This window comes from Colletotrichum lupini, chromosome 2 (genome assembly GCF_023278565.1).
Source record: "Colletotrichum lupini chromosome 2, complete sequence".
Taxonomy (NCBI): Eukaryota; Fungi; Ascomycota; class Sordariomycetes; order Glomerellales; family Glomerellaceae; genus Colletotrichum; species Colletotrichum lupini.
In genome coordinates, this window is record NC_064675.1 from 5,778,714 (window position 1) to 5,806,699 (window position 27,986).

Here is a 27,986-nt window from a genome sequence, read left to right on the forward strand (position 1 = left end):
AAATTCTATTTATAATATTATTATAAAATATAGTTCGGGCTATAGCTTACTTATTAACATAAAAATCTTCTATTTCTTTATTAAAATATATTCTAGTTTTATTTCGAGCTTATTAATATAGTTAACGAACTTATTAACTTTTTTTTTTTAGTTTTATAAAGTATTATTTAGTTATATATTTATTACTATTCCTTAGCTAGCGGGATTAAATAAGTTATTTTATAAAAAAGTCTTTAGTTTTTTTTATATAACCTAGTTTATTATAAACCCGGGGGTCCTTTAGTAATCGAAAATATAGTATATCTAAGAGGTCTTTATACTATTATTTAAATAACTAATTATATATACTACTTTATTACGGTTTATTCTTATTTATTAAGCTTATAAGTCGAAGTAATAATAATAATTAAAAAGGAAGCTCTATAAATCCCGTACTAATTTATTAATATATAATAAATTAAAAAGAGATAGTAGTTTAAATATAAACATTCCGCTTATAGTGCTTATTTAAATTAAGAAGGAGTTAGTAAATAAGGGCTTAAGTAGTACGAACTCGTCGCTTTATTATTACTTAAGTAATACTTTAAATATAGCTTTACTTATTAAACTATTCTTAGTTTAGGGGTTTATATTCCTATTTATATTAAAACTAATATCCGAGGCTATTATAATTAAAACCGTAACCCTTAGTGCGGGGGCTAGGTTATTTAAAGAGCTTTATAAGCGTTTTAAATTTATTTATTTTTTATATAAGCGCTTTTTATATATTATAATAAGGATTTCTTTTTCTAATTATTATTTTTATTTTTATAATTTTATTAGCTTATTACTTATTATTTAGTTTAGGTATTAATAAATAAAAATAAGAAGTTTACTATTTTATTTAAAATTTATTAATACTCTTAGTAATATAGTCCTTTTATAATAAATTCGGGATATGGCCGGTAATAGGACGCCGATAACTTAATAACTAGTATATAAATCTTATTATAAAAGAACCTTTTAAAAAATAAAGCCCTTATAAAGGACTTTATAAGCTTTAGTTTTATAATATACTTATACTTATATTATAGCCTTACTAGTTAAGTATTTATAGCTTAATTTCTTATAATTTTAAAACTTCTATTTTTATAAAATAATTAGTATAAGTAACCATAAATTATAAGAACGAACGGAACGTTAACGAAACGACGCCTAGCCGTTAATAAAAAGCTATTAATACCGATGAGCTATAGCTATTTAGAGTCGATTATTTAACCCTATTTTATTTAAGAGAACGAGCTTATTATAGGGTAAGTCCTATTTAAATATTAACGTTTATAAAAGAGCTAAATAAAGAAAATAATTAAGATAAATTACTTTTATAAGCTAGTTATCTTATTAATACCCTAAAGACCTTATTTATTATAAACGGGGCGTTTATTAATAACTAATTACTAAATATACGAGGTTAAGGTATATATAAAGGCGTAAATAATATTAAGATAGTTAGTTTAATAAACCCTATAAGCTTAATAATAACCTATTTTTATAAAATAACAAAAATAATAATTAAAAATTAAAACTAAAAACGGCGTTAATATAAAGAGCTTATTTAATAATTTACTAAGTAGCTAGTAACGTGTTTAGGTTAATAAAAATATAAAAAGCCTCCTTTTTATAATTATAAACTAATTAGAGAAGAGTTTACGAGTACTTAAGTAGTAGACTAAATTATTATTATAAAAGTAAGTAATAAGCTTTGCGTAAAAAGTACTATAAAATAGTATATTAAATAGGCCCTATTTAAAATATCCCTATTATTATAAATATAATAATATAATTACGAGAAGAGCCTCTAAGATCCCCTCTCTTAGGGCGACTTTTTAGCGTTTATTTATTAATAATACGTAGACCCTAAGACTTAAGAACGAGAATATTATAAAGAGCTAAAAATAAAGAGGCTAAAAAAAAGCTAGACCCCTACTTAGTTCTTTACTAAGTAATTAGCGATTTATTATAACCTAAGTATAGAAGATATAGAGAATTCGAAGGTAGAGGTATATTAATTCTTTTTTAAACTACTATTTTAGCTATAGGACGATCTAATTTATTATAAGGTTTTAATTAAAAAAGTACGTAATATAGTTTACGAAGTTAATAAACTAAAGTTATTAAATTAATAAAAAAGCGGCGACTAATTATAAAAAAATAATAAAAAGAGGCTATATTTATTATTAAAATAACTACGTTAAATATCCCCCTTTGATAAAGAAAAGAGTAGGGAGAGCTCTAAGGGGCTAGGCTCTAGGGACTCGCTAAGAATAATATTATAAAAGCTATATAATAAAAATACTCGCGCCGAGCTATTATAAAAGCGTTATAATAGCGATATTAAATACTTGATATATAATAAAATAGGCTATATATTTAATAAGTATTAAAAAAATAAGTTAAGAAGTAGGGGTAATAATAAGCTAACGTATTTTTAATTAAAACTAACGTTAATAACTATTTAATAAGTTATTACCGAGCCAAGAGTTATAGAGGTTAACTCGTTAGAAAATAAGTAAGTATAAGTAATATACTTAATATACTTATACTAAGTATTAAAAGGGTATTAAGAAGAATAACTACGAAAAGTAGGGTAATAGTTCTATAAAGTATTACTAAAAGGCTAGTAAAGGTTAATATAAATATATACTCTAAAATAGATATTATTAGTACTAAGCTCGTAACTTACTTAGGGTTAACCCTAGCTATTACTATAGCTCCCTTATTAAGGGACTTCTAAAATAAAGCCGTAAGCTAGGGAAAAGCTTATTAATTAACGCTCTTTTTTATTAATTACTATAAGTAGCTAAGGAAGATTTAGTAACTATTTACTATAGTTAATAAGGATAAAAGAATAGTAAACCTCTTATTATTATAATTATTAATAAGATAGGAGGGTATTCGTATTAGTATAGTAACGAATATATAGTTATACGAGCCTATCTTAGTTACTAAACTAAAAATAATAGCTCGTAATATTATTAAGAATTACGAAAGGGCGTATATATTATATATTATTATTATAAAAAGTATTATAGGGGTAATAGAAACTAAACTACGAGGGGGTTTATTATTAGAACTTTAATTAAAAATAAAAACGTTTAATAAGTAATTAGTAAAGGGACCGTAGTTATATAGCGGGGTAAAATACTTTATTAACTTAGTTCTAAGTACTAAACTACTATATAGTCCTATTTATTTATTAAATAAGAAATAATTCGATAAGCTTTATATATATATTACTAAAAACCTAGCGAATAGTTATATTATATTTTTAGTTAGTAAGGCTAAGGTACCGATCTTCTTTATACTAAAGAAAAATAGTACGCTACGCTTTTATATAAACTACTATAGGCTAAATAAAATAATTATAAAGAATCGATACCTATTACTACTTATTAATAAGCTCTTAGATAGGCTTTATAGAGCGAAGTAGATCTTAAAAATAAATATTAAAGATACTTATTATTATATCCGAATTAAAAAAGAAGACTAATAAAAAATAGCGTTCTAGAGCTAATATAGTTACTTTGAGTATATTATTATACCTTTCGGGCTAACGAACGTACTCGCGACGTTCTAAGCGTATATTTACTAAGCGCTCGCCGACTTATTAAATACTTATTATATAGTATATATAGACGATTTAATAATTTACTTAATAATAAAGGAGTAGTATACGGAGGATATTAAGAAGGTCTTTTAACGTTTATATTTATATAGGCTTTTTACTAAACTATTAAAGTGCTCGTTCTATTAAAAGAGGGTCGAGTTCTTAAGTTATATTATTATATTAAAAAGAATTGAGATTAACTTATGGGCGAGGATATCCTACCAGCAGCTCCTGCTATTCTACTCCTAAGTATAGCTACGGCCGCCATACGACTGCCAGTCTCGGGCACATATATAAACTAGGCTCTACGTAGTTAGCATTCGAGTAGGTTAGGCTAATCAGAGGCCGTTAATTAACTTAAATTATTTTAATAAAAAGTACGGTAATTAACGTATTAGCCTAAGTCGACGATTCCGTTAAATTAGCCTAATTACCTAGCTACCTAATTAACTCGCTTAAAAAGCTAATAGCGGCCTACTAGTAGTAGTTTATAAATAAGGTCGAGGATTTATAACGCTTATTTAGGTAGGTTAACTCTACGAGGCGTTATTACTTTTAATTATAACTACCGTCTCGTAAATAGCCTCGTTAAGTACTATTTTAGCCTTAAGTAAAGTAAAAAAGCGCTAGTTATAAAGTAAGTAGTCGTATTTTATATAACCGTATTTATTATAATTAACGGCGCTAGTAGATAAAGGGATCGTTAATTTCGTAATTATTCCCTTTTTATAGTATATTAACGTTAAGAATAGTTTTAATTAACGGTAGTAGTAGCGGTAGTAGTAGCGACGGCGAGGTTAACGAAGTAGTAGTTAGAGGTAAGTATAGTAAGTAGGTAGGTAGGTAGGTAGGTAGGTAGGTAGGTGGGTAGCTGGGCTCCGGGCTCGGAGGTAGCGGAGGTTAAGCTATAGCCTAGGGGTAGAATAGCGGGAGCTACTAGTAGGATATCCTCGCCCTAACTTATTATAAATACAAACGATTACTAACTAGAAGGTACTAGAGTTTATTAAGGATATTTAAGTATTCCTAGGGTTCTATAACTTTTATTAAAAGTTTATTACTAAATACTTAGGTATCGTTATATTAATAATAATATTATTAAAAATAAAAAAGGGGTAGATAAGGGACTTTTAATAAACTAAGGAAGTAGACGAGGCGTTTAATTAGCTAAAGGTCGCTTTTATTTCGGTAACCGTACTTATATATTAAAACTTATAACGTATTATATAAATAAAAACCGACGCTTTAGTTAAAGCTATTATAATAATCTTATTATAATAAGCTAATAGAGAATAGCGACTTATTATTTATTAGTTATAAAAGCTTATAAATACGGAGTAGTAATAAGCTATAGGTTAATAAGAACTATTTATTATAATAAAAAGGCTAGAGTACTAAGCTTATTACTTCTAGGGCCTTTTATAAAAGTTTATAGTCCTAACGGATTACTAAGTACTTAAAGGAGTAATTAGTATACCGGCGCAGGACCTTTAAAAAAGGCTCGCGAAATAGGTATATAAATTATTAATATTTAACTTTAACTTAAAATACTAGCTAAGGAAAACGAACTTAATAAACGGTCTATTTAAAAGGCTAGACTATATAGAGGGAGAAGTGCTTTATAAAAACGTCCTCCTTATATTAGCTTAGAAGCTACGTTTTATTAATAAACTACTACCTAACGTTTAGTAAAGGATAATTAGCCTAAAAGGATAAAATAATATTATTAAAGTATATATTTAAGTAGTTAAGGCCTCTTTTTATAATCCTAGCTAAATATTAGCTAGTTTTAAGAATAGGGAATCCTCTCTCCTATATTAATAGCGTATTATAGGACGTATTAATAAAATAATAATAGTTATTACTATAATAACTCGAGGTAAAAAAATAAGAGAGTTATTAATAAACGCTCGTTAATAGTCCGGTAAAGATAAAAAGGAGTTAAATAGAGCTAGGGTTACTATATTAAAATAGTATATTTTATACCCTATTATAAAAGAGCTTATAAAGGGTAAAACGGTATTCGCTTCTTATTTTTTATTGAAAATTAAGGAGCTTATTAAAAGATTATAAGTTAAAAACGAGTTCTATATATTATAATTAATAAGAGTTCGTATTATAATTAGCGAGCTAAGAGTATATTTACTTAACGAATAGGGTATATTATTTTTTAAAAAAAGACTCGTTATTTTTTAAATAAAGTCTTCTTAAATAGAGATCTTTTATTAATATTATAACGACTATAAAGTAGGTTATATAGGAGCTACGAAAACTCTCGAGCTAATTTAGAAGAAGTTTTATTAAGAAAATATTTAATAAGATATTTAGGAATATATTAAAAACTATAAGTATTATTTAGGAGTTATAACCCTAAGATATAAGCTATACGGGTAGCTATAGTTATTATTACTACCTTTATATTTATTTTAAAAAATATTTATAAACTTTATTATAAGGCTATTACTAAGCGCTTATAATAACGGCATAAAGTATAATAATATTTCAGTTATTATTTATTATATAATAAAGTTTACGAAGTTCTTATTTATTATTAAAATACTTAACGTAGTATAAATAGTAAATATCTTATACTGGGAGGTTAAATATAAGTTTAGTATACCTAAAAATATTATTATAAATAGAGATAAGCTTTTTATAAGCGTATTTTAAGAAGAGTTTATTAAAAAACGGGCGATATATTACTAACTATTTACTATATATTATTTATAAATAGATAGCTAAATAGAGCGAACTTATTAAATATTAAAAAAGTATTTAAGGATTTATACCGAGGGCTCGCTAAATAAGTAAATAGCGTAGCTAGAGGAGGCCGAGTTTATATATAATAATAACTAACACTCTATTATAAAAGTATCCCTATATATAGTACTATATAGCTATTACCCTAAGTACGTTAAATATATATTTAATTATAAAGCTATAGTTTAGGGGGTTTAAAAAAGGGTTTAAAAAATTAGGGAAATTAGGGCCTAGGCTACGTAAGCGTAAGCATAAGCCTCTAAAAGCTAAGTAGCTTATTATAATAAAAAATATATTTTAAAAGAGTTTAATAATAGAGAGGTCGTTAGCTTATTAATAAAGAATATACGATTTAAAAATAATAAACTAATACCGAGATATATTAAAATAATAATAGCTAAAAGGGTAGGGAAATAGGCTTATTAAGTATATTTATTAAAGTAGTATTAGAGAATATATAATATTTTCTTAGTTTCTTAGCTTAAGCTATAGGGAAATTACTAAACGGTCGGCGATTAAATAGTAAATCTCTTAGAGTTAGAAAATAAGTAAGATATTTAAAAAGTTAAGGAAATCGTTATAATATAAAAAAAAAAAAACTTATAATATTTTATTAAATAGGCTAAGTAGCTTACTAAATATAATACGTAAGAGCTTATTAAGTATTTTAAAAGGGTAATAGAAATAGTTAATAAATTTAAATATTATAAAAAAAGGGTATATATAAAATAGGATAATAAACGTTAAGTTTATAGTAAAAAGTTGTTAAAAATAAGTTAATTAATAATATATTATAAAACCCTTTTTATTTAGCTTAGCGTAATTCTTAAGAAAAAGATATAATATTATAACCCTTAGTAATATGTTACTAAGAGATTATTAAGATCTAGTTACGAAAGGGGAATAACTTACGTAATATTAATAATAATAATAGTAGCTCTAGCGTATATTTTTAAAACTTAATAATTAATAATAATAGTCCGCTTAGTAAATAAGAAGCGGGGAGGCTTTGTACGCATACTTAGCTAATTATTTAGAATAAGGCTATCAATTTTATTAATATTATAATAAATAAGAGAGAGGTAGTTAAAGTTACGTAAAGTATTATATATATTAATAATAGTAGTTCGTAGAGCGTTCGCTACTTAGTTATTATTAAAAACTATAATAAGAAGTATAACGGGAGCTATAATAAGAAGTATAATAAGAAGTATAATAAGAGTTATAATAGGAAGTATAATAGGAGCTATAATAAGAAGTATAATAGGAGCTATAATAAGAGGCGGAGTAGGAGGCGAAATAGGGGCCGTAATATTATTATTATTAATAATAAGTTAGGGACGGGGGACGTTATCCAAGGTAACGCTCTCGTAGTTTTAGTTAAGCTAAGGGACCTTAGTAATATTAATATTTATAAAGAACTTATTAATATCGAACTACTTATTATAACTTATAGCTTTAATTTTAGTATAAGTAATAGCTTTATTAAGCTATTATAGAGCTTTTATTTAAAGCGAGAGGAGCGTAATACTAGCCTTATTAAGATTTAAAATAATATAACTAAGGGCTAGGGTACCCTCGTTTATATTAAAAAGAGTATTATAAATAGGGGTTAGTAAGTTATTAATATTAAAGCGGTAGTACTTATTATAATACTAAAAAAAAGAATTTTCTAAATTATTACTAAGCTCTTTAAATTTAATATCCTCGTACTAGGACTTATTAAACTTAAACTTAAAATCGTCCTGCTCGTTATTATTATTAAAAATATAATTAGTAATAAGAATATATTTCTTAGTAAGAGTCTAAGTCTTAGGATTATAAGAAATAGGGGTAGCGCTATATATAGTAATAATATGAATAAGTATTTTATTTATTAAGAACTTAGTAACGCGTTTATAAAAAGTAGGGAAAATAAGAAACTTTTAAATATATATAATAATAACGCCCTTAGGAGTCTTTTTATAATACTAAGCTAGAGCGTCGAGGTTATTTTATAAAGTAGTTATATAGTTATTATTATAAAAATAAGCTAGTTAAAAATAACTAAGGTAAGAGATAATCTTAGTTTTATTATTAATATTAAGGATATTAGCTTAAGAAGAGAAATTTAAGTTAGTAAGAAGAAAATTTACTAAACGATTATTAATAACTTATTATAATCGAGATTAATAAGTTTAAATACTCACAGTTAGTAGTAAGCTCTTAGAGAGTAGCCTATTTAAAGTGGACTTTCTTTATTTTATTATTTGTTAACGGGTTAGTAATATAAGTAGCGACCTTTTTTTATATATTAATAATATAGTTAAAGGTATAAAGAACGCGGCCGTACTTATAGGAATTAAGGCTACCCTATTCCTTAGTATTATAAAATTTTATAAAAGTATTTTAAATAAACTAAGCGGCGCTATATAGCTCTTTAAGTATTTAAGAAATATCGTTAATTAATATTTTAATAACGGATTAGCGAGGACTCGACGACTTATAATAAAATACTTCTTCTTATTAATTTAATAAATAATATACTTAGTAATATAAGCGCTAGCGATATAAATAAGCTTATTAATATTATAATATAGGCTAGCTAAGTAGCGTATATAAGGAGTATTATTACGGAGACTATAAAAGCCTTTTTTAGGATTATACTTTATATTAAGTATATCCTAGATATATAAAATAGTAGATATTTTAGTAAATACTTAATAATAATATAATAAGAGAGTCGTAATTAAAAAACGATACGAAATTAGAATATTATAAAAAAAAAAGTATAGTTATATAAGAAAGAATTCGTAGAACGGTTACTAAATAAAAAAAGGGAAGAAAAAGTAAATATGCGACTAGTAATAAAAAAAGAATCTTTTATTATACTTAATAACCTAATAATAATAATAACCGCGAGGTTAGGTAGGCTTTTATATATTATAACGGTTAGAATACTTTATTATAAATATATATTACTAACTTAATAACTAGTTAGCGCGCTATTACTAAATAATAATAATAAAGTATTTATTAAATAAGGAGATAGGAAGAATGCCTTATTCTTAAGTAAGAAAGGATATTATTAATACCTTACGGAATTTATTATAAATAACGACGTTAATAGCTTTATTATTAATATTAAAAAAAGATATTATATAATAATTTTAGGAGACTAAAGTTACGTAAAGGGGGAGTAATTATAATAAATTCGGGATGCGGCTAGTAATAAGATATTAATAACTTAGTAACTAATATATAGATCTTATTATAAAAGAACTTTTTAAGAAGTAAAGCTTTTATAAAGGACTTTATAAGCTTTAGTTTTATAATATAACTATACTTATATTATAGCCTCGCTAGTTAAGTACTTATAGCCTAATCTCTTATACCTTTTATATTACTATTACGTTATTTATTTTATTACGTTTTATTCTTATATTATTTATTAAAAAAGAGGTAATTTTAAGAAGTTTAATAAAAAAGAGTCGTTTTTTTATTATTATTATAATACTAATTATACTCTCTTATTATATCTCGTTCTTATTAGTATTTTAAGCTTCCGGCCTAGTCCCCCTTATAAATAAAGATTTTAAATTATTAATAAGTATATAATATAGAGAAGAAGCTTATAGAAACTAATTATTATTAGGGTTTAAAAAATAAATTATTAAAATCTACCTTTCCTTTGAGGTATATTACTAGTGCTCTATATATACCTAAGCTACTTTTTTATTACTTAGTCCCCCTTTTTATACCCCCTAAGCTATTCCTTAACTAACGAGGCCTGACTGGCGAGGCCTGATACTCCTACGGTAAGCATCTATTGAAGCAGGCTTAAAACACTAACTAACGAGACTACCAGCCTTTGTCCGGGCCTCCCCATATGACGGCAGCGGGCCTTAGAAGCTGTTTTTAGGTGACTTGTTCGAGATTGCAGCTTTCCATCAGATCTACTGTTTGGTAAGCCATCTCATAGATCTTTCATTCTTCGCACTTCTGACGCCCGAGTCACTAGGCATCAATCCTAGAGGACTTTGGTCTCTTGGCTGCCGGCGTTCCTAAGGAGGAGCTGCCTGGTTATCATAGCGGAGTCACACTAACGTGGGAGGAGCACAAGGCGCACTGCTTCAACTACGTCCGACAGGCTCTAATGTGCTTTGCTGACTCCACTGCCGAAGGCCATATTGAGGGTGACACGCACCGGGTAGCTGATCATGGGGTAATGCATGTTTGCAATGATTTTGATGCCCTACTGGCGTGGTCAAAGGAACCCGAGCGAGCATTGCCCAAGAGTTGGCGAGTGACAGATTAAGGATAATAAGAGACAGTTTGTAGCAAACAGATTCGTAGTTGTCGCACAACTTACATACGTTCTCTTACCTGGCTTACTTTGCGCCTTTTGATATGTTGATATTGCTACCAAACGTACGAGTCGAGTGTTGTTATATATGGCAAGAATAGCGGAATGCAGACTATGGTGGTCAAGGCTCTTATTCAGTGGCCGTTTAGAGGTTAAGTTTGGCGCCTATTAGATAACAGACTCGAGTGGCTTAGTGACAATCTCATATCCCCGCTATGAGAGCACACCAGTCATATACAGTCATAGTGAAATTTTTCTTTTGTACGGCCAGAAAAAAGCTTTGTTGTACTAGTCTCAGTCTAGCCACTTTGTCTGGTTGTACGATCCCTAGTCTCACCCCATGTGGGAGTGTCCATGTCCGTGACCAGGCACACCTTCCTTCGCCTTTCCCGGAAACATTCTTGAGAAGTGCCCACAGTCAGGGTACTGAATCTTTGCCCTGACCTCAATGTCATCCGGCTCATTGATCCTCGTCAGAACCTGAGTACAGTGCTGCGTGTGCGTCAAGACGTCCTCGCGGTGAACCATGCGATTCTCAGTCAACGCCTTGTGGAACCGGAGAATGTTGTATGCGCAGTGCGTTTTGTGAAGCCTGTTGGTAAGGTAGACGGGCTGAGTGTCAGAGCCCAATTGCTCCTCAGTCACAGATGCTGTCTTGTTCTGGTCGGTGTAGAACACCCACTGTCAGATTAGAAGTCTAATTTAACCACAGCATATAGCTAACTGCGCAGGGGCTAATTAGGGGCCCTATTTAGGATTATCGTAACTAGCCTAACCTATAGTTAGAACCTCTTTTTTATATTTATTACGTAAATATTTATATAATTTAATTAATCTTTTTATTAATTATAGTTCGAACTAACTATTTTATAATAAGAATATTAATATTAATTAATAATTAAATTCTATTATTATAGATTAGTAAAGTATTTTATTATATTAAAAAGATAACTTTTTAATACTATACGGGATAGAAGATTCGTATCAATTAACTTTATAAAAATAAATAAAAAGGGGCGATTTTTAAATATTATACGGAATTAAATAATTATAACCCTTTACTATTTACGAAAAGTTAACGTTTATTACGTTAAACTACGTTAATTAATAAAACTACTTAAATAACTACCCTTTTACCGTCGTTTTAAATAACTTTTTTACTAAATAACTTTTCTATAGCCGGCTTATAATTAAAAATTAATTAGTTAAATTAATAAAAAGAAATATTTATAAAACGACTACTTATTTAATTAATTAATATAACGGACGAGCTTATTAATATAATATTAAAAAGTACTATATAATTAAAAAAAAGGATCTTTAAATATAAATACTTTTAATAAATATAATAAGAACTTATATAAGAGTTATAAAGCTAAGAAATTTATAGTATATAAAAAGGTCTATTATTATAAGGATTTTATAAATATAACTTTAAGTTTATAATTTAAATAATCTCTTTATTACCCCCTTAATTACCCCCCGAGTATTACTTAAGAATATAATATAAAGAACGGTTTAATAAAAAAGGAGGGGATTTAAAAGTCTTAATAATATTAAGTTAAGAGTATTATAAATCTTAGAGATTAACTTAGAAAAAAAGTAGCTATTTTAAAGTAGTTTTACGACCTCTTATTATAGTTATTATTAGCTTAAAAAAAGGCTAAAAAAACGAGGATCTAAGAAGAAAAGAAAAATCCCTTAGAATATTACTAAAGGGCTTTTTTTTGTATTAGTTCTTAATATAAGATTATTAATTTTAAGAAATTAACTAAATAGTAAAAAGGATCGTTAATAAATAATAATTATTTAATTATAAATAAGTTATAAAAAAGATTATTTAAAAAATATAAAATAGGGTATAAAGAAGTAATAAAACAAAGATTTTTAAAGTATTTAACCTTACTAAGTACAAGTAATAAGTAAGTATTTTTAATAAGTCCTTAACGTTTACGATTTTATAAAAAAGAGAGCTTAACTTTACTAACTATATTTAATAACTTATATAGCTTTTTTACGGGCTATTTAGCGTCTATTTTTAACTATTTTTTATAAAATACTACCCTAAAAGAGGTAGGTTAAAAAAAGAAACTATTTAGAAATTATAAAGAGTACGAGGCTTAAGAAACTAAAAATATATAGAATAATAAAACCCCCCGACGGAGCAATCCGCCGGGGCCGTACTATGTATTACGTATTAAGGAAAACTAAGTATATTGCGCTCTATACCTAACTATTAATTAAAATAGTAGTTAATTAACTCGACTATTTTTTTTTTATTAACTCCCGACCTTCCCCCGCTTCTAGCTATTTAAAGGGCGAGCTATATTTATTTTAATATATATAAGACTTCTTAATACTAGCCTATATAAGTAGCTAAATTTTATATTATATACTCCTTTTTATTAAAAGTTAAGGGGCCCCTTATATATTCCCTTATATTTATAATATAGCCTATATTAAAGGGATTTTTAGCTCTATAAAATATAATTTTTAAATTAGTATTAATATACTAAATCTTAACGTCCGTACTGGCTTAGCTATTTATAGCGTTTATATTATTACTTAGCTAAATTCCGTATTATTAAAAAGTATTTTACTAATCTTTAAGTATACTTACGTTAGTCATAATAACTATAGCGTTAAGTTAGCCGAGGGCGCTTAGCTTAAGAGGGGTAAACTTATGAATAAGTATTTTTAAAAAGTTCTAACTTACTAATTACTAACTATATACTAAAAGTAAAGTAATAGTTTATATATTAATAAGTTTATTTAATAAATCTATTTAGTAAATTTATTTAGTTTAAATAGAGAGTAGTTTTAGGTAATATTAAAAGTAATAAAGATAAAAAGAATTTTTATAAACTTTGAAAAGTAATAAATATTAGCTTATTTAGCCCTTTTTTTTAAAAACCTCTACGTCGCTATTAAAGTTTAGAACTTTTATAATTAAGGGCCGCTTTTAACTATTATAACTAATTATTATAGCTAATTATTACGGCCAACCTTTACTATCGACTTTTTTAACTAGCGCTACTACGTAAAAAATAGCTTACTTATCCCGAATTATATAGCGGTTTTCGTATTAAAATTATTATATTATATTAAGCGCGTATTTAAAGTATATTATATATATTATATAGTTAAAAAGTATACCGTATTATATAATTTCCTTTAAAAGCGTAATCCCGTTAAGGTTAATCTTTTGCGCTTATAAAGCCGGAAAAAAACTATTATATAGAATAATAAAAAATCGGTTATTAATAAAAATCCCGAGACTAATTATTATATCTTTTTATAATAATATAAACGTCTATTACTATTATTAAAAAAAAAGAATTATCAAAATTAACCTTTTTATACTAAATAAAAAGGAAGATCTTAATAAGTACGATAGTTAATAATTTAAAAAAGTAGTAATAATTATTAAAAATAATAAAAATAAGAGTATATGAGAAATTAAGCTATAAGTACTTAATGAGCGAGGCTATAATATAAGTATAGGTATATTATAAGACTAAAGCTTATAGAGTCCTTTATAAAAGCTCTATTTTTTAAAAAGTTTTTTATAATACGATTTATATATTAATTACTAAGTTATTAGTATTTTATTACTAACTATATCCCGAATTTATTATAATTACTCCCCCCTTACGTAACTTCAGTCCCTAAAGTTATTACGTAATATTCTTTTTAACGTTAATAATAAAACTATTAACGTCGTTATTTATAATGAATTCCATAAGGCGTTAATAATATCCTTTTTTATTTAAAAATAAGGTATTGCTCTTATTTCCTTATTTGATAAATATTTTATTATTATTATTTAATAATAGCGCGCTAACTAGTTACTAAGTTAGTAATATATATTCGTAATAAAATATTCTAATTATTATAATATATAAGAGCCTGCTTAACTTCGTAATTATTATTATTACTAGGTTATTAAGTATGATAAAAGAATTTTCCTCTATTATTAGTTACGTATTTTCTTTTTTCCTCTTTTTATTTAGCAACCGTTTTATAAATTCTTTTTTATATAACTATACTTTTTTCTTTATAATATTTTAATTTTATATCGTTTCTTAATTACGACTCTCTTATTATACTATTACGAAGTATTTATTAAAATATTTACTATTTTACGTATTTAAAATATATTTAATATAAAATATAATTTTAAAAAGGGCTTTTATAATCTTTATAACGGTGCTCTTTATATATACTACTTAACTAGCTTATATTATAATATTAACGAGCTCGTTTATATTACTAGCGCTTATATTACTAAGTATATTATTTATTAAATTAATAAAAAGAAGTATTTTACTATAAGTTATTAAGTCCTTATTAATTTATTATTAAAATATTAACTAACGATATTTCTTAAGTTCTTAAGAAGCTATATAGCGCCGCTTAGTTTATTTAGAATACTTTTATAAAGTTTTATAATACTAAGGAATAAAATAATTTTAATTTTTATAAACGCAGCCGCGTTCTTTATATTTTTAGTTATATTATTAATATATAAAAAAAGGTTATTATTTATATTACTAACTTATTAATAAGTAATAAAATAAAAAAGGTCTATTTTAAATAGGCTACTCTCTAAGAGCTTATTATTAATTATAAGTATTTAAACTTATTAATTTTAATTATAGTAAGTTATTAGCGATCGTTTAGTAAATTTTCTTTTTATTAACTTAGATTTCTCTTTTTAAGCTAGTATTTTTAATATTAATAATAAGACTAAGATTATTTTTTATTTTAATTATTTTTAATTAGTTTATTTTTATAATAATAGCTATATAACTATTTTATAAAATAACCTTAACGCTCTAATTTAGTATTATAAAAAGATTTCTAAGGGCGTTATTATTATATATATTTAAAAAAAAATTATTTTCTTTATTTTTTATAAACGCGTTACTAAGTTCTTAATAAATAAAGTATTTATTTATATTATTATTATATATAATACTACTCCTATTTTTTATAACTTTAAGATTTAAACTCTTATTAAAAAGCGTACTCTTATTATTAACTATATTCTTAATAATAATAATAAATAAAATAATTTTAAGTTTAAGTTTAATAAGTCCTAGCACAAGGATATTAAATTCAAAAAGCTTAGTAACGACTTAGAGAATTTTCTTTTTAATATTATAATAAGCGCCGCTATTTTAATATTAATAATTTACTAACCCCTACTTATAACGCTTTTTTTAATATAAATAAGGGTACCCTAGCCCTTAGTTATATTATTTTAAATCTTAATAAAGCTAGTATTATACTCTTTTTATTTCAAATAAAAGCTTTATAATAGCTTAACGAGGTTATTACTTATATTAAAGTTAAAGCTATAAGTTATAATAAGTAATTGAATATTAATAAGTTCTTTATAAATATTAATATTACTAAGGTCCCTTAGCTTAATTAGGATTATAAAAGCGTCGCTTTAAATAACGTCCCCCGTCCCTAATTTATTATTAATAATAATAATATTACGCCCCTTATTTTATTTCTTATTTTATTTTTTATTATAGCTCTTATTATATTTCTTATTATAGCTCTTATTATACCTCTTATTATAGCTTTTATTATACCTCTTATCATACTTTTTATTATAGTTTTTATTATACTTCTTATTATAGTTTTTAATAATAACTAAGTAGTAAACGCTCTACGAACCGCTATTCTTAATATATATAATACTTTACGTAACTTTAACTACCCCTTTTTTTTATTATAATATTAATAAAGTTAATAGCCTTATTTTAAATAGTTAGCTAAGTACGTATATAAAGCTTTTTCGCTTTTTACTTACTAAGTAAATTATTATTAATAATTATTAAGCTTTAAAAATATATACTAAAGCCGCTATTATTATTACTAATATTATATAAGTTACTCCCCTTACGTAACTAAATCTCAGTAATTTCCTAAAAACGTATTACTAAGGGTTATAATACTATATCTTTTTTTTTAAAATTATACTAAGCTAAATAAAAAGGGTTTTATAATATATTATTAATTAACTTATTTTTAATAACTTTTCGTTACGAACTTAACGTTTATTATCTTATTTTATATATACCTTTTTTTTATAACGTTTAAATTTATTAACTATTTTTACTACTTTTTTAAAATATTTAATAAGCTCTTATATATTATACTTAGTAAGCTACTTAGCTTATTTAATAAGATATTATAAATTTCTTTTTTTACTTTATATTATAACGATTTCTTTAACTTTTTAAACGTTTTACTTATTTTTTGATTCCGGGAGATTTACTATTTAGTTACTTATCGTTCGGTAATTCTTTTATAACTTAAGTTAGGAAATTAAAAAAATATTAAATACTTTCTAATACTATTTTAATAAATATACTTAGTAAGCCTATTTCTTTACTTTTTTAGCTATTATTATTTTAATATATTTCGGTACTAATTTATTATTTTTAAATTATATATTTTTTATTAATAAGCCGACGACCTCTTATAAAGAATTAGGCTATAAGTACTTAACTAGCGAGGCTATAAGATAAGTATAAATATATTATAAGACTAAAGCTTATAAAGTCTTTTATAAGGGCTTTATTTCTCAAAAAGTTCTTTTATAATACGATCCGTATATTAGTTACTAAGTTATTAGTATTTTATTACTAGCCGTATTCTAAATTTATTATAATTACTCCCCCTTTACGTAACTTTAATCCCTAAAGTTATTACGTAATATTTTCTTTTAATATTAATAATAAAGCTATTAACGTCGTTATTCGTAATAAATTCTATAAGGCGTTAATAATATTTTTTCTTACCTAAGAATAAGGTATTGCTCTTATCTCTTTATCTAACGAATATCTTATTATTATTATTTAATAATAGCGCGCCGATTAGTTACTAAGTTAATAATATATATTTATAATAAAATATTCTAACTATCGTAATATATAAGAGCCTACTTAACTTCGTAATTATTATTATTACTAAGCTATTAAGTATAATAAAAAGAATTTCTCTTATTATTAATTACGTATTTACTTTTTCTTCTCTCTTTTTATTTAGTAACCGTTTTATGAATTCTTTTTTATATAACTATACTTTTCTTTTTATAATATTTTAATTCCGTATCGTTTTTTAATTATAACTCTCTCGCTATATTATGACTAAGTATTTATTAAAATATTTACTATTCTATATATTTAAAATATACTTAATATAGAATATAATTTTAAAAAGGGCTTTTATAGTCTCCGTAATAATACTTTTTATATACGCTACTTAGCTAGCTTATATTATAATATTAATAAGCTTATTTATATTATTAACGCTTATATTACTAAGTATATTATTTATTAAATTAATAAAAAAAAGTATTTTATTATAAGTCGTCGAGTCCTCGCTAATCCGTTATTCAAATCTTAATTAATAATATTTTTTAAGTTTTTAAAGAGCTATATAGCGCCGTTTAATTTATTTAAAATACCCTTATAAAGTTTTATAATATTAAAGAATAGGGTAGCCTTGACTCTTATAAATATAGCCGCGTTCTTTATATTTTTAATTATATTATTAATATATAAAAAAAGTTACTATTTATATTACTAACTCGTTAGTAAGTAATAAAATAAAAAAGGTCTATTTTAAATAAGCTATTTTTTAAGAGCTCGTTACTAATTACGAATATTTAAACTTATTAATTTTAATTATAATAAGTTATTAGCGATTATTTAATAAATTTTCTTTTTATTAACTTAGATTTCTTTTTTTAAGCTAATATCTTTAATGTTAATAATAAAACTAAGATTATTTTTTATTTTAGTTACTTTTAATTAGTTTATTTTTATAATAATAGCTATATAACCGCTCTATAAAATAACCTTAACGCTCTAGCTTAGTATTATAAAAAACCTCCTAAGGGTATTATTATTATATATATTTAAGAGTTTTTTATTTTTTTTTATTTTTTATAAACGTATTACTAAGTTCTTAATAAATAAAGTACTTATTTATATTATTATTATATATAATACTACCCCTATTTTTTATAATCCTAAGACTCGGACTTTTATTAAAAAATATATTCTTATTACTAACTATATTTTTAATAATAATAACGAGCGGGACGATTTTAGGTTTAAGTTTAATAAGTCTTAATATAAAAATATTAAATCTAAAGAGCTTAGTAATAATTTAAAAAATTCTTTTCTTTAGTATTATAATAAGCACTGCTATTTTAATATTAATAACTTATTAACCCCTACTTATAACGCTCTTTTTAATATAAATAAGGGTACCCTAGCCCTTAGTTATATTATTTTAGATTTTAATAAGGCTAGTATTACGCTCCTCCTACTCTAAATAAAAGCTTTATAATAGCTTAATAAAACTATTATTTATATTAAAATTAAAACTATAAGTTATAATAAATAGTTTAATATTAATAAGTTCTTTATAAATATTAATATTACTAAGGTACCTTAGCTTAACTAGGACTATAAGAGCGTTATTTTAAATAATATCCCTTATTCCTAACTTATTATGAATAATAATAGTATTATGCCCCCTATTTTACTTTTGATTATAGCTCTTATTATAGCTCTTATTATAGCTCTTATTATACTTCTTATTATAGCTCTTATTATATTTCTTATTATACCTCTTATTATAACTCTTATTATATTTCTTATTATAGTTTTTAATAATAACTAAGTAGTAAACGCTCTACAAACTACTATTATTAATATATATAATACTCTATATAACTTCGACCGCTTCCCTTTTACTTATTATAATATTAATAAAGTTAACGGCCTTATTCTAAATAGTTAACTAAGTATACGCACAAAGCCTCTCTATTTCTTATTTACTAAGTAAACTATTATTACTAATTATTAAGTTTTAAAAATATATACTAAAGCTATTATTATTATTATTAATATTATATAAGTTACTCCCCTTACGTAACTAAATCTTAATAATCTCTTAATAACGTATTATTAAGGGTTATAATACTATATTATTTTCTTAAGAGTTACGCTAAGCTAAATAAAAAGGGTTTTATAATATATTATTAATTAACTTATTTTTGATAACCTTTTATTATAAACTTAATATTTATTATCCTATTTTATATATACTCTTTTTTTATAATATTTAAATTTATTAATTACTTCTAATTTTTTTTTTAAAATACTTAATAAGCTCTTACGTATTATATTTAGTAAGCTACTTAGCTTATTTAATAAAATATTATAAGTTTTCTCCCTTACCTTATATTATAACGATTTTTTTAACTTCTTAAATATTTTATTTATTTTTTAACTTTAAGAGATTTATTATTTAGTTACTAACTATTTAGTAATTTCCCTATAACCTAAGCTAAGAAACTAAGAAAATATTATATATTCTTTAATATTACTTTAATAAATATATTTAATAAGCCTATTTCCCTACTCTTTCAGCTATTACTATTTTAATATATCTTAGTACTAATTTATTATTTTTAAATTGTATATTGTTTATTAATAAGCTAATGACCTCTCTGTAATTAAACTTTTTTAGGGTATATCTTTTATTATAATAAGCTACTTAGCTTTTAAAAGCTTATATTTACGCTTACGTAGCCTAGGCCCTAATCTCCTTAATTTTTTAAACCCTTTTTTAAACCCCCTAAACTATAGCTTTATAATTAAATATATATTTAACGTACCTAAGGTAATAATTATATAGTACTATATATAAAAATACTTTTATAATAAAATATTAGCTATTATTATATATAAACTCGGCCTTTTTTAGTTATATTACTTACTTATTTAATAAGCCCTTAGTATAAATCCTTAAATACTTTTTTAATATTTAATAAGTTCGCTCTATTTAACCGTTTATTTATAAATAATACGTAATAAATAATTAGTAATATATCGCCCGTTCCTTAGCGAACTCTTTTTAAAATGCGCTTATAAAGAGCTTATTTCTATTTATAATAATACTTTTTAGCGTACTAAACTTATATTCGACCTTTTAATATAAAATACTTACTATTTATATTACGTTAAATATCTTAATAATAAATAAGAACCTTACGAACTTTATTATATAATAAATAATAATTAAAATATTATTATACTTTATGCCGTTATTATAAGCGCTTAGTAATAGCCCTATAATAAAGTTTATAAATATTTTTTAAAATAGATATAAGGGTAATAATAATAATTATAGTTACTTATATAGCTTATATTTTAAGGTTATAACTCCTAAATAATACTTACAGTTCTTAACGTATTTTTAAATATCTTATAAAATATTCTTTTAATAAAACCTTTTTTAAATTAGCTCGAGAGTTTTCGTAGCTCTTATATAACTTATTCCATAATTATTATAATATTAATAAAAAATCTCTATTTAAAGAGACTTTATTTAAAAAATAATAAGTCTTTTTTTAAAAAATAATATACCCTATTTATTAAATAAATATACTCTTAGCTCGCTAATTATAATATAAACTCTTATTAATTATAATATATAAAACTCGTCTTTCATTTATAATCTTTTAATAAGCTCTTTAGTTTTTAATAAAAAATAAACAGCGAATACCGTTTTACTTTTTATAAGCTCTTTTATAATAGGGTATAAAATATATTATTTTAATATAATAACCCTAGCTCTATCTAACTCCTCTTTATCCTTATTAAACTATTAACGAGCGTTTATTAATAATTCTCTTACTCTTTTATTCTAAGTTATTATAATAATAACTATTATTATTTTATTAATACGCCTTATAATATACTATTAATATAAAAAAGAGGATTCTGTATTTTAAAACTAGTTAATATTGAATTAAGATCGTAAAAAGAAGCCTTAACTACTTAAATATATACTTTAGTAATATTATTTTATTTTTTTAAACTAATTATCCTTTACTAAACGTTAAGTAGTAGTTTATTAATAAAACGTAACTTTTAAGTTAATATAAAAAGAACGTTTTTATAAAGCACTTCCCCTTTTATATAATTTAGCTTTTTAAATAAACTATTTACCGGGTTCGTTTTCCCTAGTTAATATTCTAAATTAAAATTAAATATTAAGAGTTTATATACTTATTTTACGAACCTTTCTTAAAAGTCTTACGCTAGTATACTAATTACTTTTTAAGTACTTAGTAATCTATTAGAACTATAAACCTTTATAAAAAGCCTTAGAAATAATAAGCTTAGTACTTTAGCCTTTTTATTATAATAAGTAGTTCTTATTAACCTATAGCTTATTATTACTCCGTATTTATAAGCTTTTATAATTAATAAGTAATAAGTTATTATTTTTTATTAACTTATTATAATAGAATTATTATAATAGCTTTAATTAAAGCGTCGGTTTTGATTTATATAATATATTATAAGTTCTAGTATATAAATACGGTTATTAAAACAAAAGCGACTTTTAACTAATTAAATGCCTCGTTTACTTTTTTAGTTTATTAAAAGTCCCTTATTTACCCCTTTTCTATTTGTAATAATATTATTATTAATATAATAATACCTAAATATTTAGTAATAAACTTTTAATCAAAGTTATAAAACCTTAAGAATACTTAGATATCCTTAATAAACTCTAGTACTTTTTAGTTAGTAATCGTTCGTACTTATAACGAGTTAATTTCGATTCTTGTTAATATAATAACATAACTTAAGAACTCGACCCTTTTTTAATAAAATAAGTACTTTAATAATTTAATAAAAAGCCCGTATAAATATAAACGTCGGAGGACCTTCTTAATATCCTTTATATACTACTTCTTTATTATTAAATAAATTATTAAATCGTTTATATATATTATATAATAAGTATTTAATGAGTCGGCGAGCGCTTAGTAAATATATACTTAGAACGTTATAAGTACGTTCGTTAGTTTAAAAAGTATAATAATATACTTAAAATAACTATATTAGCTCTAGAACGCTATTTTCTATTGGTTTTTTTTTTAATTTAAATACAATAATAAGTATTCTTAATATTTATTTTTAGAATTTATTTCGCTCCGCAAAGCTTATTTAAGAGCTTCTTAATAAGTAATAATAAGTATCGATTCTTTATAGTTACTCTATTTAGTTTATAATAGTTTATATAAAAGCGTAGCGTATTATTCTTTTTTAATATAAAAAAGATTAGTACTTTAGCCTTACTAATTAAAAATATAATATAACCGTTTACTAAGTTCTTAATAATATATATACAAAGCTTATTAAGTTATTTCTTACTTAATAAATAAATAAGATTATATAGCAGTTTAGTACTTAGAATTAAGTTAATAAAGTATTTTACTCCGCTATATAACTATAGTCCTTTTATTAATTACTTATTAAACGTTTTTATTTTTAATTAAAGTTTTAATAATAGACCTCCTTATAGCTTAATTTTTATTACCCCCGCGATACTTTTTATAATAATAATATATAATATATATACCCTCTCGTAATTTTTAATAATATTACGAGCTATTACCTCTAGTTTAGTAACTAAAATAGGCTCGTATAATTATATATTTATTATTATATTAATATAAATACCTTCTTAGCTTATTAATAATTATAATAATAAGAGGTTTACTATTTTCTTATCCTTATTAACTATAGTAAATAGTTATTAAATCTTCTTTAGCTATTTATAATAATTAATAAAAAAGAGCGTTAATTAGTAAGCTTTTCCTTAGCTTACGGCTTTATTTTAAAAGTCCCTTAATAAGGGAGCTATAATAATAATTAAAGTTAACCCTAAGTAAATTACGAGCCTAGTATTAATAATATCTATCTTAGAGTATATATTTATATTAACTTTTATTAGCTTTTTAATAATACTTTATAGAACTATTACCCTACTTTTTATAATTATTTCTATTAATACTCTCTTAATATTTAATATAAACGTATTAAATATATTATTTATACTTATTCGTTTTTTAACGAGTCGACTTCTATAACTCTTAGCTCGGTAGTAACTCATTAAATAATTATTAATATTAGCTTTAATTAGAAATACGTCGGCTTATTATCGCCCCTATTTCCTAATTTATTTTTTTAATACTTACTAAATATATAGCCTATTTTATTATATATAAAATACTTAATATTATTATTATAACGCTTTTATAATAAGTTAGCGCGAGTATTTTTATTATATAGCTTTTATAATATTACTCTTAGTAAGTCCTTAGAGCCTAGCCCTTAAAAGCTCTCTTTACTTTTTTTTTTATAAAAAGGGGATATTTAACGTAATTATTTTAATAATAAATATAACCTCTTTTTATTATCCTTTTATAATTAATTACCGCCCTTTTATTAATTTAATAACTATAGTTTATTAACTTCGTAAGCTATATTATATACTTTTTTAATTAAAACCTTATAATAAATTAAATTATTTTATAACTAAAATAATAGTCTAAAGAAGAACTAATATACTTCTATTTTTAAGTTTCTTATACTTTTTATACTTAAGTGATAATAAATCGCTAACTACTTAGTAAGGAACTAAATAAGGGTCTAGCTCTTTTTTAACTTTTTTATCCTTAGCTCTTTATAATATTCCCGTTTTTAAATCTTAGGGTTTACGTATTATTAATAAATAAATGCTAAAAAGTCGCCTTAAGAGAGGGGATCCTAAAGCTCTTTTTATAATTATATTATTACGTTTATAATAATAAGGATATTTTAAATAAGGCTTATTTAATATATTATTCTATAGTACTTTTTATATAAAGCTTATTACTTATTTCTATAGTAATAATTTAGTTTATTACCTAGGTACTTATAAACTCTTTTTTAATTAGTTTATAATTATAAAAAAGAGGCTTTTTATATTCTTATTAACCTAAACACGTTACTAGCTACTTAGTAAATTATTAAATAAGCTCTTTATATTAACGCCGTTTTTAGTTTTAATTTTTAATTATTATTTTTATTATTTTATAAAAATAGGTTATTATTAAGCTTATAAAGTCTATTAAACTAGCTATTTTAATACTACTTATACCTTTATATACGCCTTAACTTTGTATATTTGGTAATTAATTATTAATAAACGCCCCGTTTATAATAAATAAGGTCTTTAGGGTATTAATAAAGTAATTAGCCTGTAAGGGTAATTTATTTCAATTATCTTTTTTATTTCGCTCTTTTATAAACGCTAATATTTAAATAAGACTTATTTTATAATAAGCTCGTTTTTTTTTAAATAAAATAAGATTAAATAATTAATTTTAAATAACTATAGCTCGTTAATATTAACGGCTTTTCATTAATAACTAAACGTCGTTTTATTAACGTTCTATTTATATTTATAATTTATTATTACTTGTATTAATTATTTTATAAAAATAAAAGCTTTAAAATTATAAAAGATTAGGCTATAAGTACTTAATTAGCGAGGTTATAATATAAATATAAGTATATTATAAAACTAAAGTTTATAAAGCTTTTTATAAAAGCTCTGTTTTTTAAAAAGTTCTTTTATAATATGATCCGTATACTAATTACTAAGTTATTAGCGTTTTATTACCGGCCGTATCCCGAATTTATTATAAAAAAAAAGAAAAAAAATAAGAATCTCCTAAACTTTAATAAATTCGTTAAGTAGCAAAAGTATAGATTTATTATAGTTAATATACGGATTAAATATATTTTTATTAAAATTAAATATGTTGATAATTATTAATATAAGTATAAGTTAGCCCCCCGACGGAGCAATCCGCTAGGGCCGTACTATATATTATATATTAAAAAAAACTAAGTATATTACGCTCTATGCTTAACTACTAATTAAAACTCCTAACCTTCCCCTACCCGTTTAGAGAGCGAGCTTTTTTCTATTTTAATATATATAAGACTTTTTAATACTAGCCCGCGTGGGCGGCTAGATCTTATATTATATACTCTTTTTTATTAAGGGTTAAGGGGCCCCTTATATATTCCCTTATATTTATAATATAGCCCGTATCGGAGGGATTTTTAGCTCTATAAAATATAATTTTTAAGCTAATATTAATATACTAAATCTTAATATCCGTACCGGCCTAGTTATTTATAATATTCGTATTATTACTTAGCTAAATTCCGTATTATTAAAAGGTATTTTATTAATTTTTAAGTATACTTATATTAGTTATAATAGCTATAGCGTCGAGCTAGCTAAAGGTACTTAGCCCGAGAGGGGTAGACTTATTAATAAGTATTTTTAGCTTACTAATTACTAACTATATACTAAGAATAAACTATTTAAGTAGTAGTTTATATATTAATAAGTTTATTTAGTAGATTTATTTAGGAAATTTATTTAGTTTAAATAGAGAGTAGCTTTAGGTAATATTAGAAGTAATAAAGATAAAAAGAATTTTTATAAGCTCTAAAGAATAATAAATATTAGCTTATTTAGCCCTTTTTTTAAAAACCTCTATATTACTATTAAAGTTTAGAACCTCTATAGTTAAGGGCCGCCTCTAACTCTTATAACCGATTATTATAGCTAATTATTATAGTTAACCTCTATTATTAACTTTTTTAGCTAGCGCTATTACGTAAAGAGTAGCTTATGTATTCTAAATTATATAGTAGTTTTCGTATTAAAATTACTATATTATATTAAGCGCGTATTTAAAGTATATTGTGCGTATTATATAATTAAAAAGTATATTATATTATATAATTTCTTTTAAAAGCATAATCCCGTTAAGGTCGATCTTTTGCGCTTATAAAGCTAGAAAAAAACCACTATATAAATACGAGTTAGAGTACGACCTTTAGTAAGTTAGGGTAAGAAAAAAAAGAGAGGAACCCGATTTTAAATAGAATACTAATCCTTTATAAATAAATACATATTAACCCGAATTATTAGGGGACGTAGATATATAAAATTATAAATTAGCTTAATAATAAGTAAATTAACGTAATATTAATTTATTTAACTAAGGTTTATAAAAAAAGGGGCTATAGGGGTAACCCCTATTTTATAAAATTATAAACGACCTTAGTTACTAATTAAATAAATAGTTTGAAAGTATAAGCTTAGGAATTATAAAAGTAATTAATAAATCTTTTTATATATAAGGGGTATTATTAATATAATTATAATTGTAAGAACTATATAAAGTCTTAGTAATAATAATTATAAAAAAAGAATTCGTATTATAGAACTAAGTATAAGTTAATAGGGCGTATAATTACTTTAATAAATTAAAAAAAAAAGTAAAGAACGTAAATTTCCTCCCTATAATTATTAATAATAATCTTTTATTATAAAAGGGTATATAGAGGTAAAATATAATATTAAAAATATAATAATGAACGATTCTATTTATTTCGATCTATAGCTCGTCGCTATTATTAATATAAAATTCGGTACTAATTAGCTAATATAAAAAAGAGTAAACGGCCCGAAGTTATTAATAATACGTAACGATATAAGGATTATATATAAATACTAAAAATATAATAATAAATACGAGGTAATTCATAAACTTTAGAAAGATTTTTTAAAAAAGAAATTATATTTTAAAAGGAAATATAAGGTCTTATAAAAAACCCTAATAATATTTTATGATTATTATAAAAAGCTCGGGATTAGGGAATACTAATACTATTTAGTAATTAATATCGTCCTTATAAATAAAGCCTCTAATTACTATTATAAAGCGGTATATAATCTTAATTAAAAAGACTTTTTTAGTATTATTAATATAATCTAAAGTTATTCTAAGACTTATAATAAGAACTTAGAGTTCTTATTTAAGCTATTAATATTCTTTTTTATATTTATAACTAGGATAATAAAGAGTAAATTATAAAAAAAATCTTTAAAAAGCTTATTAATTAAATTAATAAGCTAGTAAAAACCTAGCTAAATAAGGGAACTAATAAGTAAAAAGTTAAATATTTTTATATTATAATCTAGCGCGTATTAAAAATAAAAATAACCCTATACTAAGTATTTAAAAACTATAAGACGCTTTATTTAAAGCTAAGATCTAGCTTTAATATTAAAATAAAAATACCGTACTAAACCTACTTTTAGGTATATAATAGCCCTTATTAATAATATTAAGTCGATTAAATATAAAAAAAAAAAAAAAGCTAAATACGGTAATTACTAATAAAGAGGCCTAGATTTATTAAATAAATAGAGATTTAACTTATAAATAAAATAATAAAAAAAGTAATATTATATTCATAAAAA

At 23.4% G+C, this 27,986-nt stretch overlaps 2 protein-coding genes across 2 annotated transcripts; one reads left to right on the forward strand and one right to left on the reverse strand.

Annotated features, from left to right (window-relative positions):
• Nucleotides 1-937: 937 nt before the first annotated feature.
• Nucleotides 938-10,794, forward strand: CLUP02_04078 (uncharacterized protein; the record flags this gene model as incomplete). The annotated part of the gene is made up of 4 exons (XM_049283095.1): nucleotides 938-944; nucleotides 10,329-10,351; nucleotides 10,407-10,683; nucleotides 10,742-10,794. The coding sequence occupies 4 exons, from the start codon at nucleotides 938-940 to the stop codon at nucleotides 10,792-10,794; spliced, it is 360 nt and encodes a 119-aa protein (XP_049140238.1).
• A 125-nt stretch (nucleotides 10,795-10,919) lies between these two features.
• CLUP02_04079 (uncharacterized protein) lies at nucleotides 10,920-27,267 on the reverse strand (the record flags this gene model as incomplete). The annotated part of the gene is made up of 5 exons (XM_049283096.1): nucleotides 10,920-10,964; nucleotides 11,041-11,057; nucleotides 11,126-11,432; nucleotides 19,601-19,609; nucleotides 27,256-27,267. The coding sequence occupies 5 exons, from the start codon at nucleotides 27,265-27,267 to the stop codon at nucleotides 10,920-10,922; spliced, it is 390 nt and encodes a 129-aa protein (XP_049140239.1).
• Between the last annotated feature and the right edge of the window lie 719 nt (nucleotides 27,268-27,986).